The sequence below is a fragment of the Oreochromis niloticus genome, linkage group LG11 (assembly GCF_001858045.2).
Source record: "Oreochromis niloticus isolate F11D_XX linkage group LG11, O_niloticus_UMD_NMBU, whole genome shotgun sequence".
NCBI classification, from domain to species: Eukaryota; Metazoa; Chordata; class Actinopteri; order Cichliformes; family Cichlidae; genus Oreochromis; species Oreochromis niloticus.
Genome location: NC_031976.2, coordinates 21,358,618 through 21,375,232, shown reverse-complemented (window position 1 = coordinate 21,375,232; position 16,615 = coordinate 21,358,618). Strand labels below are relative to the sequence as shown.

General features: G+C 40.5%; 2 protein-coding genes across 3 annotated transcripts; both read right to left on the bottom strand.

The window, feature by feature from the left end:
* Window positions 1–313: 313 nt before the first annotated feature.
* Window positions 314–6,884, bottom strand: gba1 (glucosylceramidase beta 1). The gene is made up of 12 exons (XM_003450897.4): window positions 6,729–6,884; window positions 6,514–6,591; window positions 6,230–6,421; window positions 5,996–6,142; window positions 4,398–4,531; window positions 4,151–4,323; window positions 3,962–4,051; window positions 3,709–3,856; window positions 1,806–2,030; window positions 1,207–1,370; window positions 1,002–1,118; window positions 314–919 (listed from the first exon to the last, which is right to left on the bottom strand). Exons 2-12 carry the CDS (start codon window positions 6,584–6,586, stop codon window positions 814–816), a joined length of 1,569 nt encoding a protein of 522 aa, XP_003450945.1. The 5' UTR covers window positions 6,587–6,591; window positions 6,729–6,884; the 3' UTR covers window positions 314–813.
* A 1,553-nt stretch (window positions 6,885–8,437) lies between these two features.
* On the bottom strand, window positions 8,438–14,677 carry dap3 (death associated protein 3). Of its 2 annotated transcripts, none has more exons than XM_003450896.5 (13): window positions 14,525–14,677; window positions 14,299–14,340; window positions 14,061–14,174; window positions 12,775–12,876; window positions 12,543–12,651; window positions 12,347–12,439; window positions 11,920–12,050; window positions 10,795–10,875; window positions 10,032–10,196; window positions 9,865–9,924; window positions 9,699–9,788; window positions 8,722–8,839; window positions 8,438–8,638 (listed from the first exon to the last, which is right to left on the bottom strand). In XM_003450896.5, the coding sequence occupies exons 2-13, from the start codon at window positions 14,335–14,337 to the stop codon at window positions 8,553–8,555; spliced, it is 1,188 nt and encodes a 395-aa protein (XP_003450944.1). In that variant the 5' UTR covers window positions 14,338–14,340; window positions 14,525–14,677; the 3' UTR covers window positions 8,438–8,552. The 2 variants fall into 2 exon arrangements, with proteins under 2 accessions (XP_003450944.1, XP_005472698.1); XM_005472641.4 differs by having other exon boundaries at window positions 14,514–14,673.
* Window positions 14,678–16,615: the final 1,938 nt, after the last annotated feature.

Genomic DNA, 16,615 nt, shown 5'->3' with positions numbered 1-16,615 from the left:
ACCTGGTAATGAAACTGTATATTATATATATGAAAAAAAATGTCTATGATAAACTGTCTATGATGTATTAATAAACTGAAAAAAAGTCATTGCTTCATTTCCATTGCTCACAATCCATGTAATAGTTGTTCCTCTTTGCCTTGAAAGATACTCTTCAAATTTCAAACAATTTGCTTTATTTAGCAAATATGATTAAATAGCAACAACTTAAATTATTTACAGATTCAGTGCATTACATGATTTGATCAGAGCCATATCAAATATGTTATTAAAAGGAAATCAAGGCACCAGTGATTATGTAGCACAGGCATCATTTTCCCCTCCCCAAGACATTTGAAAGGGGAAATAATGTGTTGAATGTCTGGTTTCTTGTGGTTATTTTAAATTAATACTGGAATTATTCAAGTTATGTTTAAAAAAAAAATCACAGCAAAACAAAATAAGATGTCTGTGTGATAATGAAATTGAAAACATACTTAAAACAGCTTTTGTATTAGAGGGATTTTTGGACTAAACAGTTCTGGAGACTCCCAAAGCCACACTGGGAAATCATTCTCAAGAACTAGGCGCTTACAAGGGCTTTTTTCCTGTTTGTATCCACACTGCCAAAAGGAATGATTTAGTGATGCAATCGCCCTACATTTATGTCAGAGGTTCCTCTTGCTTGCTTTGGTCCAGAGGTAGCAGCTAAACAAAAAATAAGGCCCTAAAATCAGGAGGTTTTATGATCATCTTGTGTGCAAATTCGCAGAGAAATGCTTTTAATGTGGTTCAGCTGAAACAAATACGCAGTCTGAGAAACTGCTTTAATGATCACTGCCTTTTCCAAGCGAGTGTGAGCAGAGAATGAGCTGGAGCAGTGGAGGGGATGTAACCCACAGCAGGGTCCCAGACTTCAAACAGGATGTCTGATGATGATCTAAAAAAGAAAAACAAAGCATAGAAACAGCTCAGTGTTTACCCATCATGTCACATTTCCTACAACATTAAATATGCTTTACCTGTTGAGTATGATGAGCACTAGTGAGCCATCAGGTCGGATGAAGGCAGAAAATTCCAGGTGTGTCTCTCCACTGGCAGACACCCCCACTCTCTGAGACCCCTCCCACAGAAACTTGCTGTGTAGAAAGATCATGTAAGAGGATCTTGCTGAAGTAATGGAACGGGGGAAATGTAGCATTCAGTGTGAGCAGAGATCCTGACTACCTGAAGTGGGCCATGCTGTAGAAAGACGGCTGCTTATAGAAGACATCACGTGTTGCATCGACTATAACAGGGCTGTCCACAAAGTTTTTAACCCAGTTTGGTCCACCGTTTGGGTCCAGCGCCAGGTTCCAATCAGTCCAGCCGACCACATAATGATTCAAGTCCTGCCGTGGAGAAAAACACCCACAGTTTACTATCTGCTACCTCCTCTGTGTTTTGTAGTAAGATGTGTAATTTAGTCAGCCTGCTGAACTAGCGTTTTGTTTAACTATCGCAGGGATTGCACATCTACATAAACAAATTCCTCTGGACTCTCAGAGCGTCTGCAGCCTGAATTCACCCATGCAAAAGAGAGAGACATGGAAGGAGTCCAATTTCCCTTGAAAGAGAGTGAAGAAAGAAGAAACTAAACACCAGTTCCAGCTTGCTTTGATGGCCTGCAGGCCTGCAGTCTCTCGAGTGTGTGCACAACCTGCACTGCATCACGAAGGGAGGTGACTCACCTTTCTGGAACAGCTCACAGCTTGTCAAATTCTCTTTTTGCAGTGGATCTGACTGAACAAGCACAAACCTCCACGCATCAGATAATATGATCTTACCTCTATAATGTCATGTGCATACTGTTCAGCTCTGTCCCAGCTTCCCAGCATCACTCCTTTGTGTAGCGGGTTCCAACCAGCGCAGGCCTCTGTGCCAAACAGGTAATACTCCGGGTAGAGGTCATGGGTGGTTCCCAAGCTGATGCCAGGTGGCACAACGCTGTCTAAGTACCAGTGGACTGCCACACCATGAATGTACCTTCCTGCATGAACATCACTTAAGACCTGGAGGGACAAGAGGGAAAAACTAATAACAATCAAAACAAGAAGCACTCCGAGAGCGCAAACCTCTGCTAGGGCAGCTCAGTCACTGGACAGTATTTACTATTAAGGGGATCCTTTTGCATTTGTACATATTCATTTTGTTTTCTTTGTTATTTTGAAATGTAAGAAGTTTGTAGTGCAGTTAAAACCAATAGCTCATTTTAAAAATACTTCACATAATTTTGATTGTTTATTGTTCAGTACATTTGTTTAAATGTACACTAAAAAATATCAAGTGAAAAAAGTTTTGCTTTGTTTTTTAAAAAAAAATGACTTATTCATAAAACATTGTACATGTACTCAAATTGGTATTTATTTAAAAGCCATAAGCTTTTACTGTAATGTAAATAACAATGTCATAATATATTAACATTTTTAGAATCCCCACATATCCCTATAAGCGTATGTTGTCAGGTCAGAGGTCAAACGTGACGTGACATTTTAAATCCTTATATGGTACTTTCTGAATGTTGACAATACACCATACTTGTAAGAAACATAGTTTCTAAGTATTAAGACTTTTTGTCGATTTTATCAATAAATCATTAAATTTTATCAGAATTCATTCATAACTTTTCAAGCTATTGTGTTTACAGATAGAAAGATGACACACACATGCAAACCTCCTTGGCAGAGATAAGGATAAAACTTTCCACGTGGTTAGAGTAATAGCGCCACAATTTTCCAGATCAGTCCTAGAAAAGTATACACAAAATACTGGATTTATTTCCTCCCAAAAGGTTTCAGTAAAGTCTTTAAATATATGTTTCCTCACAGCCGCTGTAGACACTGAGTAAAGTAAATGTCCGTTTATGTGATTCCAATTCCAGTCACGACTCATTTTACCGCTATAAACTTTCCTCTGGACTTTCATCGAGTGACACCACAGTTTTTTTTTTCTTAAAGTACTTCCCCTAGCTTCAATAGGCTAACTGGAAGCTAATTATAGCATAATGGGTAAACACTGATTTTAATAAATAATTTGGTTAAATTAGACTACGGGGCCACAGTTTTACTTGTTCTTTGCATTTTTCTTTTGCCGTCTACTTAACAGATCCAACAACTTCCCTATTTTTTGGTGTAATTCAGTTTTTGGAGTTTGTAAGTGGCTAATTCATCCATATATACTTTAATATCCCTCCACAAGTCATGTTAATGGGAATTATGGTTGAAACAGTGCTTAAGAAGACCTTAAAAATGAAAAATAATGCACTTTACTCAACATAATTGTGAAAGATGCCTTACAGTGTTAGTGGCTTTGACTTTATTTGTTGAACCACAGCAGAACATTTGCATTAATCTGCTTTTAGCCTGGTTTTATCTGGTTCTTAACTGTCGTGAAATGGCAAAAGAAAGCGTCTTTCTTTGGGTTGATTTCTATCAACAGCTTATCAGATTGACATTTTTCCCTTTGCTGAACAGTTTGGACACCAGTTGTGTGAGACTTGAAGTCAAAAAAGTCCTTTATTCCCTCTTCCCCTTCTTGTATTTCACTACATTAGGCTTTCAAGTTATCTTGCTAAGATGTTTTGGATTCATTTATTCTCCTAAAACTGATTCATTTTTAATTTCTTATTCGCCTCAGGTAAAATAAAGTTTGCCACGACCTTTCCTGCTACCCTTCTGTTTACTGACTCACCACTTTGGCCCAGTGGGGCAGCAGAATGCGGCTGTCATCCAGTATGAGGACGTGTGTGTGTGGGTATGACGAAGCATGCAGGGCAGGGCCCAGGTCCAGAGACACCCAGTCCCTCTGCTCCTCGGGAGTGAAGCCCAGGGCTTGAAAACTGCAGTGAGACAAAGATACTTGTCAGTCTGCTGCAAAATTTAGAATCCAGCTCAATGCTTAACATTTTTTACATGAAAAAAACTTTTAATGCATCTGAGTAGACCTGTAGTTTGTCATCATTCCTGCAGAGGGCTCATTTCCTGTCGTCAGTGCCCAGAAGGTCAAGTTATATTTAGCGTATTCCTCCAGGAACCTGACAGGAAATGATTAAAGCACCCATCAGAATAAATTTCTCTTGAATCACGCTCCTCCAATATCTGATATCAATCTGATTTAAAGCCACAGAAGTCACCTGACATAGTACTGAGCCCAGGTTTTATGCTCCTTGCCCCCTGGCTGGCCCTTCAGAGAGCCCTTTCCTGTGAGTGCACCGTTCGTTTTCAACCAGGCGGGGGCACTCCAGGCACTGGCCAGCAGAGACAGAGGGCGAGGAGACAAGGCCTGCGCACGCTGCAAGAGAGGGATCTGGAACACAAAGGAGGTAAGATGAGAAATGGGCGACAATGGCCGTGTCAGCGTGCAAGACAAAAGACAGACACCTTCATGTTGATGTCTTCTGGGGCCAGAGTGAAATTGTGCAGATCATAGTCTCCAGGTGTGTCAGCATAGGTGTACAGACGTGTGGAGAAGTCACAGCTGGCCATGGGGACACGCACTACACTGTAGCCGATACCTGCCACAAAACACATCCGTACAACCAAGGCTGGGGGATAAATCAGTATTATTACTCAACAATTATAGCAATTTATTATACGGTGTAAAAACTTTAAAAAATATATGTTTTAGAAGACTGGTGAACAAGCCATCCAATAGATTTCCAGAAATCTGAGGTATCAATAACAACGTCCAAGGAAGCTGTTCTGGCAGGATGCCTTTCATAGTAGCTGAGTCATGGCTGTAGTTGTAGTTTTTGGGCAAGAAAAGAACTCTGCAGGTGTGCTCAACTTTCACAGTCTTTCCACCTCCTCACCAGGAGAAGGCTCTTTCAGTATTTTATGCCGACCTACGCCAGCATTGTGCTCCCGTCCTAGTGAGCAGCCTCCACACAGAGAGGGGAATCCCAGACAGCCCACTTCCAATGGAGAAAAAAAACCCCAAAAACCCACGTACCACCCTTTTTGTCCGTACATTTGCCAGGCAGCTGTTGGTGTTTACTGGTCGACCGCTTTCCCACAGTGCAGTCAGCTTCACTAAAATGATTTCCTCCTTTCTGTTAACCAGATAAACACATCTGGCCTCAGCTTAAGAGGGAAGCAGGACATCTGGGAACTGGAAAATAATTGAACTAAGGCCATTTCTGGTTAAAATAGTTTTTTCCTTCCTGAATGAAGGTAATTGTGTTGAATGACTGTTGGTTTTGATCTGCTTTTTTTCTTCCTTTTTGGCTGCTCTAAGACATCTAAAAGTGTCAATAATACTTGCCTCAGGCCAGTGATGTCAATGATCAGGGCTCGGCAGGATGTGCACCATTTTTTGTTGTTCACGTCATCAGGTTTTACATTTCTAACCAAACTGTAACTATTAGATGAGACTCTACTTTAAAGGGGTTCTAATACTAATTTCCAGCTCCATATTTTTATACTTTCACTCTACTAGAACAGCTTTGCGTTACAGTTCACCACACTTACATTTTACTGGGCCTGTGTGCAGTTTCATCCACTGTGAAACAAGCTTTTTTTTAGCTCCCTTGTCCCCATTCTTTAAAGACACTTTCTTCTGATTGGCTGCCCCTCATACACACCAGGTCTAAACAGCAGGTGAGTGGGTTTGCTGTGCTAAGCATCCTTCAAAACCCTTTTCTAGTTATTCTGTGTATATTTGTTACATCTGTTTATATCATTGGGGAATCATTTTTATTATTATTTTTCTAAATCACTCAGTCAATAATAACAGGTGCTGATACTAGGCTATGACATGGATTTTTAGAAGCACTTTGGTGTACCCCTGGTTTTAAATGTGCTATACAAATAAAATAGTATTGTACTGTATGACATGTTTTAATGATCATCATGCTGCTGATGTAAGTTAAAAGGGTGTCTTTTAATACCCCAAACTGTCTGACATCTCCTCATTTCTGTTACCCTTCTTATACCTATTAGTATTCTTTTACTGTCTCCCCGATACTGTGGCAGTGTACCTTCACTGGAGAAGTACTGTCGCAGCAGCTGGTCCTGTGCACCAGCAGAAAGAAAGAGTATGTTGATGGCTGCTGCATCTGTCATCGCCCCTCCAAACCCCCTGATCTTCTGGTACTTCTGGTAGGGAACTATAGTCAACCTGAGCCCTGAAAGAAACACAAAAGCAGACAGAAATGCTCTGCACCTGCTCCAGCACCACTGATGGTATCTTAAAATGCCGCTCCTCTACCCACTTCCTCCGCTGCTGTTAGCCCGAACTTCACCCTGACTGGCCTCCAGTCTGCTGCCCGCAATGCTGCTCAGGTAGGACGAGAACTGGCCCAGTGGAGGGAGGCTGACAGGTCCAATGCTGTCACAATATGTCGAATTACATTCACACACCACAGAGTCATGGCCAAAGTTTCTGGCGACACATTTATTGTAACCTGGGAGAAGAATAAATCTAGTTAACAATTATTCTTCTGCAGTAATAAAGGACACACAAGCTGTGTGTGTGCCTGTGTGTTTTCCTGATTACCTGCAGAGAGGATCACTTGTGCTGCCACGAAAACAAGCGCCCAAAGGACAGATGACAGAGATGAAAGGACCATTTTATCTACAAACAGAGTAGTTTTAAACATAGAAGTGCGAGTTTTTATTTAGAAAAACACACGTATCAGACAGAGGTGCGTGCTTTTTACTAATTTTCTTGTCATACGGCGCACTTTGTAAACTTAAAGAAGATGTGCTCACCTTAGATGCTCCTGTAGTTTACCTCATGTCCTATAGAGTTACTAAAAATGTCAGTCCTCCACACAATGTTTCTCCAATTTGATCAAATGTCATGCCAAACAACTTTCCCTACGCACTTCCTCACTATTAGCCAGTCATGTGACGTTACATATGATCACGTGAACAATTATGCAATATTCCGCAACGGCAGCCAGGTGGTGCTGTACCTTCATTTTTTCCCACTTTTTTTTAGATCAACTTTATTGCAACATAGAGAGCAAGAAGTGCAAAGGAAGAACTGCACGATTGGGCAATAGAGCACTATACGGAAAATTACAAAAATAAATATTTTTAAATATTTTGTAAATATATTAATAACATCAGAAAGGTTTTCAGTTCAGCTGAGTTTAATTTATATAGCCCCAATAAACAGCAAGCTACCTCAATGCGCTATATTTGACTAATTATGAACCTGAAAGCTTTGAAAAAGCCAATTTTATAAAAAATTAATAATAATAATAATAACAACAGATTACTGCTGTTACTAACACTGATCTTGTAAGGAATAAAAGCTTTTTTATTTAAAAGACTTTTCTCGATTTCTTCACTAATCAAACAGGCTTTACGCATAAACGTCACGTTCTTCCTCCATTTCTTTATTCTGCATTTATGTCTTTTTGTGTTACGCTAGCTTTTCAGTGGCTTTTCCATTTGGTTATCACATCTGGGTTTCGGGGAGGATGCATTTCTAGCTCTGCGTGATTCTTTTTGTGTCACACGTGTGTTGTGAGACATGACTTCACTTTTGGAAACCTGAGCCAATCAAAATGTGGGACATTGTCGTAATATGTGGGACAAGGACACGAAGGATAAAAATGCAGTGCAGGCCAACATGAAGTGGGACACGTGGTCTCCCAGCTGGTGAATTGTATGAAAGTTGTATAGTAAATATTACTAGTACTGCATTTTGAACCAGCTTGCTTTTATTCACCGACATTCGTAGTAGATCATAATAAATCAACAAACAACTTTGGACCATAAAAGGAAGCCAGTGGTGTTTGGTTAGTTTTTAATACTATAAATTAAAATTTGTAAAATTCAACCCCAGTGAATTATTTATCAACTAGTCATAAAGTCCTGACTACTGCCATTTATCAAATGTTCAGAGAGGCTGCTATATTCTGTTGTAGAATTTACCTCCTTAAGAAATCCCAAAGATATATAGGTGTAGACACTTAATGACTGAAATTACCATTTTTTATTTGCTAGCTGGTTGGCATAGTGGAATACACATTTTTTTCCAAGCATATGGTGGTCAGCAACCTATGCCTGTGTGACCCCAGTAATCCTGCTCGGTATAGCAGATCCATCTGGACTTTGGTCCTGGTTTTTGAAAGGTGTGTTTCTGACTATACCTGAAACCTGAACTCCGGGGTGTGAAACAAAAGGCCTGGGGGTCAGAATCACCCTGACAAAGACTGGACTTTTAACTGCATCCAATTTTAAAGCTTTTCCTAACAATAAATACCTCCCCCATGGCCACTCACAATATACCAAAGTAATTAAACTTAGATTTCTGTAATTTTACACATTACTTCATCCTATATTAAGATATCTCATTGATTAAATGTGTAGTTAAACTATTTACACTGACAGAAACTGAGGATTCACCGGTCCGGCCCGCATACGATCAAAGTGCTGACAAAACCAAAAGCAATATTTTTTTTTTAACATTTATTTATCAAAGTAGCACGCATGCATCATAGTTTACAACGGTATACATATTACAGATATGGACATTGTATGTTTTTGTATTTCTAGTAGACTGATAGTGTGTGTGCATCCTCATAAGAAGCCACAAATTCTGTCCAACATTGATGGATTCCTGTTGCTCAAGAAGACGAGTTCTTTCTTCCCTTCCTCAGTTCGACCTGATTAGAGGAAAACAATTAAAATATTAGAAACGCAGCCTAAATTACATGTTATTAGTGTCGCCATCACCATCATCGCTCACTCTGTGGGTGCTGCAGCCAGTGGCGGTCCATATAGTAGAGGTAACAGCTCTCAAACTCCTTCTCGCTGTAGTTGGGCACAGAAACTGGAATGAATGGATCCATGCTGTCAAACCCCCTCTGATGATGAAAACACAAACAAGAAATCAGAACACAAGACGTCAAATCTCACGTTTTCAGCCATGTTTAAAGCCTTTAAAGCTGATGATCATTTACATACTGACAATAACTTACAATAGAAAAATACAGAACATATGAATCATCATAAAAATGCAAAACATGCACTGCAGGCTCTAACAAATATCAGTGTTTACATAAGATAGATGCACTAAAGGGGGGGAAAATCAATAATGCATATTTCTAAATATGAATTAATGCATTTAAAAGAAAAGAAAAAGTTCAGGTCAAGCCCACACAGTGTGAACTTACATCACCAACACTTTTTAATGTTGGGGGGGATCAGAATGTTTTATGAGCCTGCTTTGAGTTTTATTGTTTAATCGTTGTCCAGAGTAAGAGGTGGGCGACAAAGATGGATTTATCGGTCCATCTGCAAATGAATCTTGGGACACGCATACATCAGACAAATATGGCTGTGATAAACAGAATGGACTGCATTGGCACAGTCACGCTGTATAACTGCAAAACTGAACCCAGCGAGCAGAATGGGGACACTAACAGAAGCATTCACATTCATGCTGCTGCATAGAAGAGCCAGCTTACTAAAGAAAGAGGGCGTGTATGCACTAAACAAAGAATAAGATTCATCCTTTGTTGACAAATGTCACAAGAAATCTGTTTTCTGACAATATTGCTGGTTATGCACCATGATTTGATGCTCACAGACAATAAAATGTTGCTAAGTCTGCAATTTCCTGACTAAGAGCCAAAACTGAAAATGACAAGCAAAGACGAATCGGCTGTCACTGCTTGAGGGCGAGTGCTACAGATAATAAAGCACAATCAAATGACCTCTAACCTCTCCGAGCAGCTCTTGAGGCAAGTAGGCAGATTTGGGGGTGTAGAGCGATCCCGTCTGGGACAGAGTGGCGATAATGGCGCCTCCAGTCTAAAACAAGAGAGAGAGCGTTAATGGAAAATCTCTTCAACATAATATTCTCGTAAACACCTTGTGCTCTTCTCACCCAGTCGTTCCTCATGAGCTTCCTCAGGTTATAAATCAAAGTGAGCTCCTCTGGATCGACCTGATAACAGTGAGAAAGTGAGACGCATGAGAATTTCCATCTGCAAACGTAGAAGAAGCCTGAAAACATTTTTGAGGAATAACAGGACTCTAAATGTGTCTTCTCACAGCACTCTTATCCTCCTTCTTGATGGTGGATCTTCCCCACAGGCCATTGACACCATCCACTGCCACGGCCAAGCGGAAGTCTGAACCCGGTTGCCCGCTTTGCAGCCTCAGCTCCTTCATCACCGCCCCCACAACATCACTGCTGCTCTTCACACGAGATATACCCTAGAGCGACGAAATGCCATTTGTTATGGAAGCAAAATCAAGAATATAAATAACAGTAACTCTGCAGCAGAAGAAAATCTGAGTTATTGTAGCGTGTGGGTGGAAGGGGGAAGCCTGTAAACATCCAGCTGTTTGATATAGAAGCCAAAAGAAGAAAGGAAGAAAAATCCTGGATACCTATCTGTCTACTCGCTGTTGTAGGATAATTGCTTAATATAAGCTTTATCCACATATATGACAAGCTTACCCCTACATTAAAAAAAATATATATACTGCAGCGCCATCTTTTAAAGAAATGGGAATAATAAGACAACTGATACAAGTGGGAAATTGACAAGCTGCATATAAATTCCTGCAGCATTTGTCAGCATGCATGGTGCAAAAGTATTGTTCTGATCCATCAGTGCTCAGTTCATTCGCTATTGATCTCCACCAAGCACAGGCAAGGTGAAAGATGAAACTTTAATGACCCCTGTGTTGGGAATCAGTCAGGCAGGACAAAAGAATCAGTAACAGGATGATGAAAATGTTTTGGAGGGTAAACACAAATCCTCTAAACAACAGAACTCCCACTTATTTGTATAGAGGGAGGACTCACCTGATCCACCAGCTCTCCTAACAGACTTCCCTCCTCGGTGAACTCTCTCTTTGTCCACATGTAGCGATGCTTTGTCTTTATCTGGCAAAGAAACAGAAACATTACACTCTCATCATTTCTATTTGAATTCCTCACCAGACTTTTACCCACAAAGACAAAAAACAGCAGGTGGTCAATATCTCCAACCTAGTTTAAAACCTTATCTACAAATTTCCCCTTCAAGGTCATCTCCTTATGCACCTTTCCAACCCTTGCAATGTTTCTGATAGTTTTAGATTTGCTACCTTGAACAGCTTTTATGCCCACTTGCATATGTGCACTTGCAATATATACTGAATCTCCTCCAGTGTGTTCAAATGGCAACCTTTGTATTTTATTTTGAGAAAGAATTGAAAGTCAGAGGAGAACCAGATCTGGTGTGTAGGGTAGGTGAGGAGCCAAGATTGTGTTAGTGTAGTCAAAAACTTCCTGGCTTACAGATGCATGCTGAAATCACACATTCATAATTACAAGTAGTCAGAACAGAACTTTCAGGGAGCGTCGTAAAAATGCAAGTGGTCTGGACGTGCATAAGGAGAAGACTTGAAGACTGAATCTAACGAAGGAACATTTAAGCCAGTTATAGTAATTTTCAAGTTTGGTGGTTACATATGGGTACACATATTTACTATTTATAGACTTTTTTTTTCTAGGGGGGTGCATTTAGTAGAAAGGACAGTATAGATTAGCCATTAAAGTAGGGACAGAAAGAGGGCGAGTGGCTGGAAGTGAATGAGGTGGACTGGGATCCAAACTACTGGATCAATAATGATCATAGTTAATGGCACACGGGTCGTCTGCTCAACCAGGTGTGCTATAGATGGAACATTTTTCTTCAAAATGTTACACAAGTTTGGATTAAGACCATTGCTGAAATTTACATGATACAGGAACCTGTGTCTCCATGTCAAACACACCATTTTCCAGGGGTAAAGACGGGTAGATTTAAATGGTGTCATTTAATAACTTAAGTTGGTCCTAAACTACATCAAAGCGAGTACTTGTAAAGCTTGTTTATAAGCCTTTATCTCACTTTGAACACTCAAAGTACTCTAAATACTGCGTATACTGTGTCCATATTGTTACCTTGGAAAGGAAGCGTTCGTTGGTGAGCCTGAAGTTGCGTAACCATGTTGTGGCTTGTAATGGCTGATCAAAGCGCGACGCATTATAGGATGAAGGCAGCAGCTCCTTACAGTTCTTCACCCATTGATGAGCTGCACGAGCAAAGAAGATACTGATTGTTAACTTCTCACGCAGGAGATGCAGCGATTGTGAAATAATATATTCATCATTAAAAATAAATAAATAGTTTTAAAGACTTTTAAACCGGCACCAAACTCTTTCTGCATGACTAATACATTTATCATTGGATTTGCAAGCAGGCTGGTTGAAAGTTGCTGACAGGTTGATGCCAGTCAACAAGGCACATAAACAGGCCATTGAATCAGAGCATCCCAAACACTTTCTTCCTGTTTACTAATCAGACATTTAGCCGATGTGTCTGTCTCACCATCAGGAATATGAAGCACCAGCCATCCCTGTGTGTAGCAGAAGTGGACCGTGTGACAGAGAGAAATCGTCTTCCCAGTACCCTTCTGCCCATCTGAACACCCTGATAAGGACAACGACTGCTTTAATCGGGATCAAGAGATAAAGTGCGTTCACTTTTCTGTGAGCTGCAGCGCAGGTGTGTTTCTGAAGGATACAAAATAAATATCGCAGAGCAGGTTTGCTGTAGTCTGTTTTTTTCAGGTAAGAGATGACCTCAAGGCTTGGCTGCCTCACCATGATGCAAGCTTCGTTAAATGTCTTCACCTAAAACCATGGAGAAGAATTTATCAGTGCCGCTTAAGAATAACAAAAGCTACACTGTAATCTACAAACAAGGTCACGTTTGTAACTTTTCTATGCAGATCTCACATCCAAAGATGAACTTACCTGTTGCTGATAGCGCCAAGGGAGGCCTGAAGGGAACAGCGTGCGGATATGTGCAGAGGGCAGAGTGTAGTACTGTCCGAGGTGCTTCTCTGAATGACATGCCTGGAAGGAAATACAGGTCAAAATCATAAGCTTTTTTCAGCCGTGCACTTGTTTCGATTAAAGTGACAACAAATTCCGATGTCAGCTTCAAGTCTGAATCAGCAATGCAGTCGCATTTCTATAAAAGCTGCAACAAAATGTTTTTAAATCAGATCTTTGTCAGTTGCTCAGCACCCCTCAGATTGCCCTAAAGCGAAATATATACTCGTCATCTATATAGCAACATTTTATCCACCATCCTGTAACCATTTTCACCGTATAAATAACAATCTGGCTGTAATGGTCATTAACGAGTTCTCATGTAGTTCATGCAGCACAAACAAAAATCTTCACGACAGCAGAAGAGAGAATAAAACACAGTAAAATTAAAACTGACGATGCTCACTGACAAATCTTTTGAGCAGACACCAAATTCTGTGAGTGCATGGCTTTTCTAGGCATTACATTTATGCAGCATAACCTGAACGTAAAAGTGAGTCGTGTCTACATGAGCGAGAGGAAAGAGTTTCACTCTATTTTGGGAGGAGGTTAGACTGACTTGTGAGAAGACTACTTCAAAGAAATTCAGCTAGATCAAACACAATTTCCTCTATCCGGAAAAATAACAACTTACAGTAAAAAAAAAAATAAAAAAGGAACAAACACTAATGAATCTAAAGTCTAACATGTGGCTTTTGACCTGAAATAGAAGATAATGTGTTTTCTTTTTGTTTTCTTTCATTTTGGTAAATTTTGACCTTTTGTTTGCTATGGCTGATTTTTATTCTTAAAAAAAATAAAAGAATAAAGATTTTTTGTTTAAATAATTTTCCCTTCAGTGTGTTGAATAGCAGTGGTGGTTTGTTTATCTGTTTTGTGTTTTGCTTTTCTTTGTTAAGATAATGCTGGGCTGGGAAAAAGGTACATGTTTAATAGACTAATGATTCAACACTTATCCCAACAACACGTATCCCAAGTATGAATCCAGATACAATTGACTGTGATAACAGCGGCCTTTTCTGGCTGGTTCATTATAATATATAACAACATAAACCACTAGTTAAAACTGTGTTCTGGAATAAAAGAAATCTTGCTTTAACCATTTTTAGCTTTCAAATTTTCTGCTTCACTCCAGCTCAGCTCAGCCTCAGAGCGTAAGCTGTCTGGGTGTCCTCAGAGCCAGCTTTGCCTCATGTCTTGCTTACCGGGTCGCTCTCCCGTGTCCTGAAGACTGAGAAAGGTTCAGGTTCCGAGTCTACAGCCACAGCCTCCTGCTGCTGCCTGCATCCACCGCTGTGAAGGGACCTTACGTGGGTTACCTGCAACATTTTGCCACAACAGCTGTCAGTGAAAACATTTTTGACCTGACATTTTGGACTATGGCGTGAAATATTAAAGTACTGTCCAGGTTACGAAGAAGCAGCTTCTAAAGCCTATCCTCACCGTTGGCCGTAGCCTTAAGGACAATCTGTGAAGAGCCATGACCTGAAACAGGGTGGACAGAGAGAAACAATTCAAACGCCAGGATGTATAAACACACACCAGTGTCCTGTAACCTTGCATAAACACTTAGCTAACAGCTAGCTGTGTCGTCCTGCAGACATGTAATAAGTAACGGGACCGAACCCAGAGCCGCGCGGACGCTGAAAGCTGCTCACCTGCGACTCACTTCATTAAATGTTCAGCGAGGAGGATTTCCACAAACGTCATCTGCTGAAAAGGCTCTCCAGACTCCGGTCACGGAGAGTAAATACTGCACAAACCGAGCCGATGTCAATGTGCCAGACCTGTCATGGGCACCGCCATCATGCTGCACACAAAGGAAGTGACGTACGCGGTGGTTTAGCCAATCAGACCGCACGAGGCGAGGCGACAACAAATGAGGAAAATGGAGTTTATCAGACTTTGGCGTTTGGCCTCTGATAATTACGGTACAGTTATTATGACTGTTTAATAGATTATAAAGGGTAAAGACAGTGATCTTTAAAGCTATATCCCTGTTCTCTGGATTTATGTAAGATTAACAGCAACAGTACAGTAATCTCAGTTAACCATCAGATTAGTTGCCTGGAGATTAAACAAAAAAAAGTTACAAGGCTCGTGACGAATATTCATGATGAGAAATAAATCAGCTAAATGTCTTTGCTCATGCAATATACTTTGTGTTCTTCTTTAGGGATCACCTCTGCAGATCATCTGTCTCCATCTCGGCCTATCCTTAGCATCCCCCTCTGTCACATCAACCCTCTGCATGTACTCCTTCACTATCTTGAGGTCTCCCTCTTTTCCTCCTGCCTGGCAGCTCCATACTCAGCATCCTTTGTCCAGTATATCCCCTATCCCTCCTCTGCACATGTTCAAACCATCTCAGCCTTTGTTTAACTTTGTCTCCACCTGCTCAACCTGAGCTTTCCTGTTAATATACTCATTTCTGATCTTGTTCATTCTTCAGTGAAAATCTGAGCATCTTCAACTCTCCCACCCCCAGCTGTCTTTTTGTCAGTGGTACCATACATCATAGGAGATAAAGATAAAAATGTGTATTTGCCATTTGGAGACATACACTAAGGTCTGGGTAACTCTTACGGATTAGAGTCAAAGTCAAATAAATACACTATAAAGATATATCTTTATAGTGTATAAAACAGTGCACACTAAGGTTTTTTGTTTGTTGTTGTTGTGTTTGTTTAAAAAAAAGATATGGAAAAGAAACAATATGTAAATTAGTTTCAGCTATGAGACGGTAGTTCCCAAATTCCACTGTAGTATGAGAAAAATATTGCACAGTCATTTAGATATTTACTCCACATTGAAACGTGTATTGCATAGGAATATATATTGCACTAAGTAAATGTGATTTTGTATGTTTTAGTTTGTCTTTATGTTTGTTTTTGCCATCAGTCTGACTGTTGCCGGTCTCACTACTATCTTCTAAACCTTCCCTTTCACTCTTGCTGCTGTCCTTCTGTCACAAATCACCCCAGAGACTCATCTCCACTCACTCCACCCTCTCTGCATGCTATTCTTCACCTCTCTTGTGCACTGTCTGTGGCTTTGGATCATTGATCCCATGTATTCCAATTCACCAAGTCACCACCTTGACTACCTCTGCTCCTTGCAGCTTCACCTTTCCTTCTGTTGCCCTCTCATCCACACACATCTATTTTGTCTTGTTTCTACTGGCTTTCCTTCCTATATTTCTCCAGAGCACATTGCACCACTCTAGACTCTCTTTCCCCTGCTCCATGCTCTATAAATCACAGTGTTGTCTGCAAACATCAGTCCACAGAGATTTCTGTCTTACCTTATTTTTCAGCCTGTCCATCCAAACTACAAACAAGAAAGGACCTCAGAGATTATTTTAGATGCAATTCCTCCCACACGCCGAACCCATATGTCACCTTCTCCACACCTCATCATTGTCTTGCTGTCCTCGTGCTTGTCCTGTGTGAGGACTTGCCTCCTTCTCCTCTCTTGACAACCTATGTGCTTTCTCTAGATCTACAAAGACACAGTAAAACTCCTTCCTTCTCTACTCCTTCACCAACACCCTCAAAGCAAACATCATATCTGTAGTGCACTTTCTCAGCATGAAGGCATCATTGATGAGGGGATCATTGATCCCCACCTCTCCTCTTAACCTAGCTCAGCAACTCTTTCCCATAACCTTATGGTGCATTTCATCAGCTTTAACCCTTTGTGGTTACTACAGTTCTGCACATCACCTTTGTTCTTGAAAATCAGTACCAATGCACTTCTT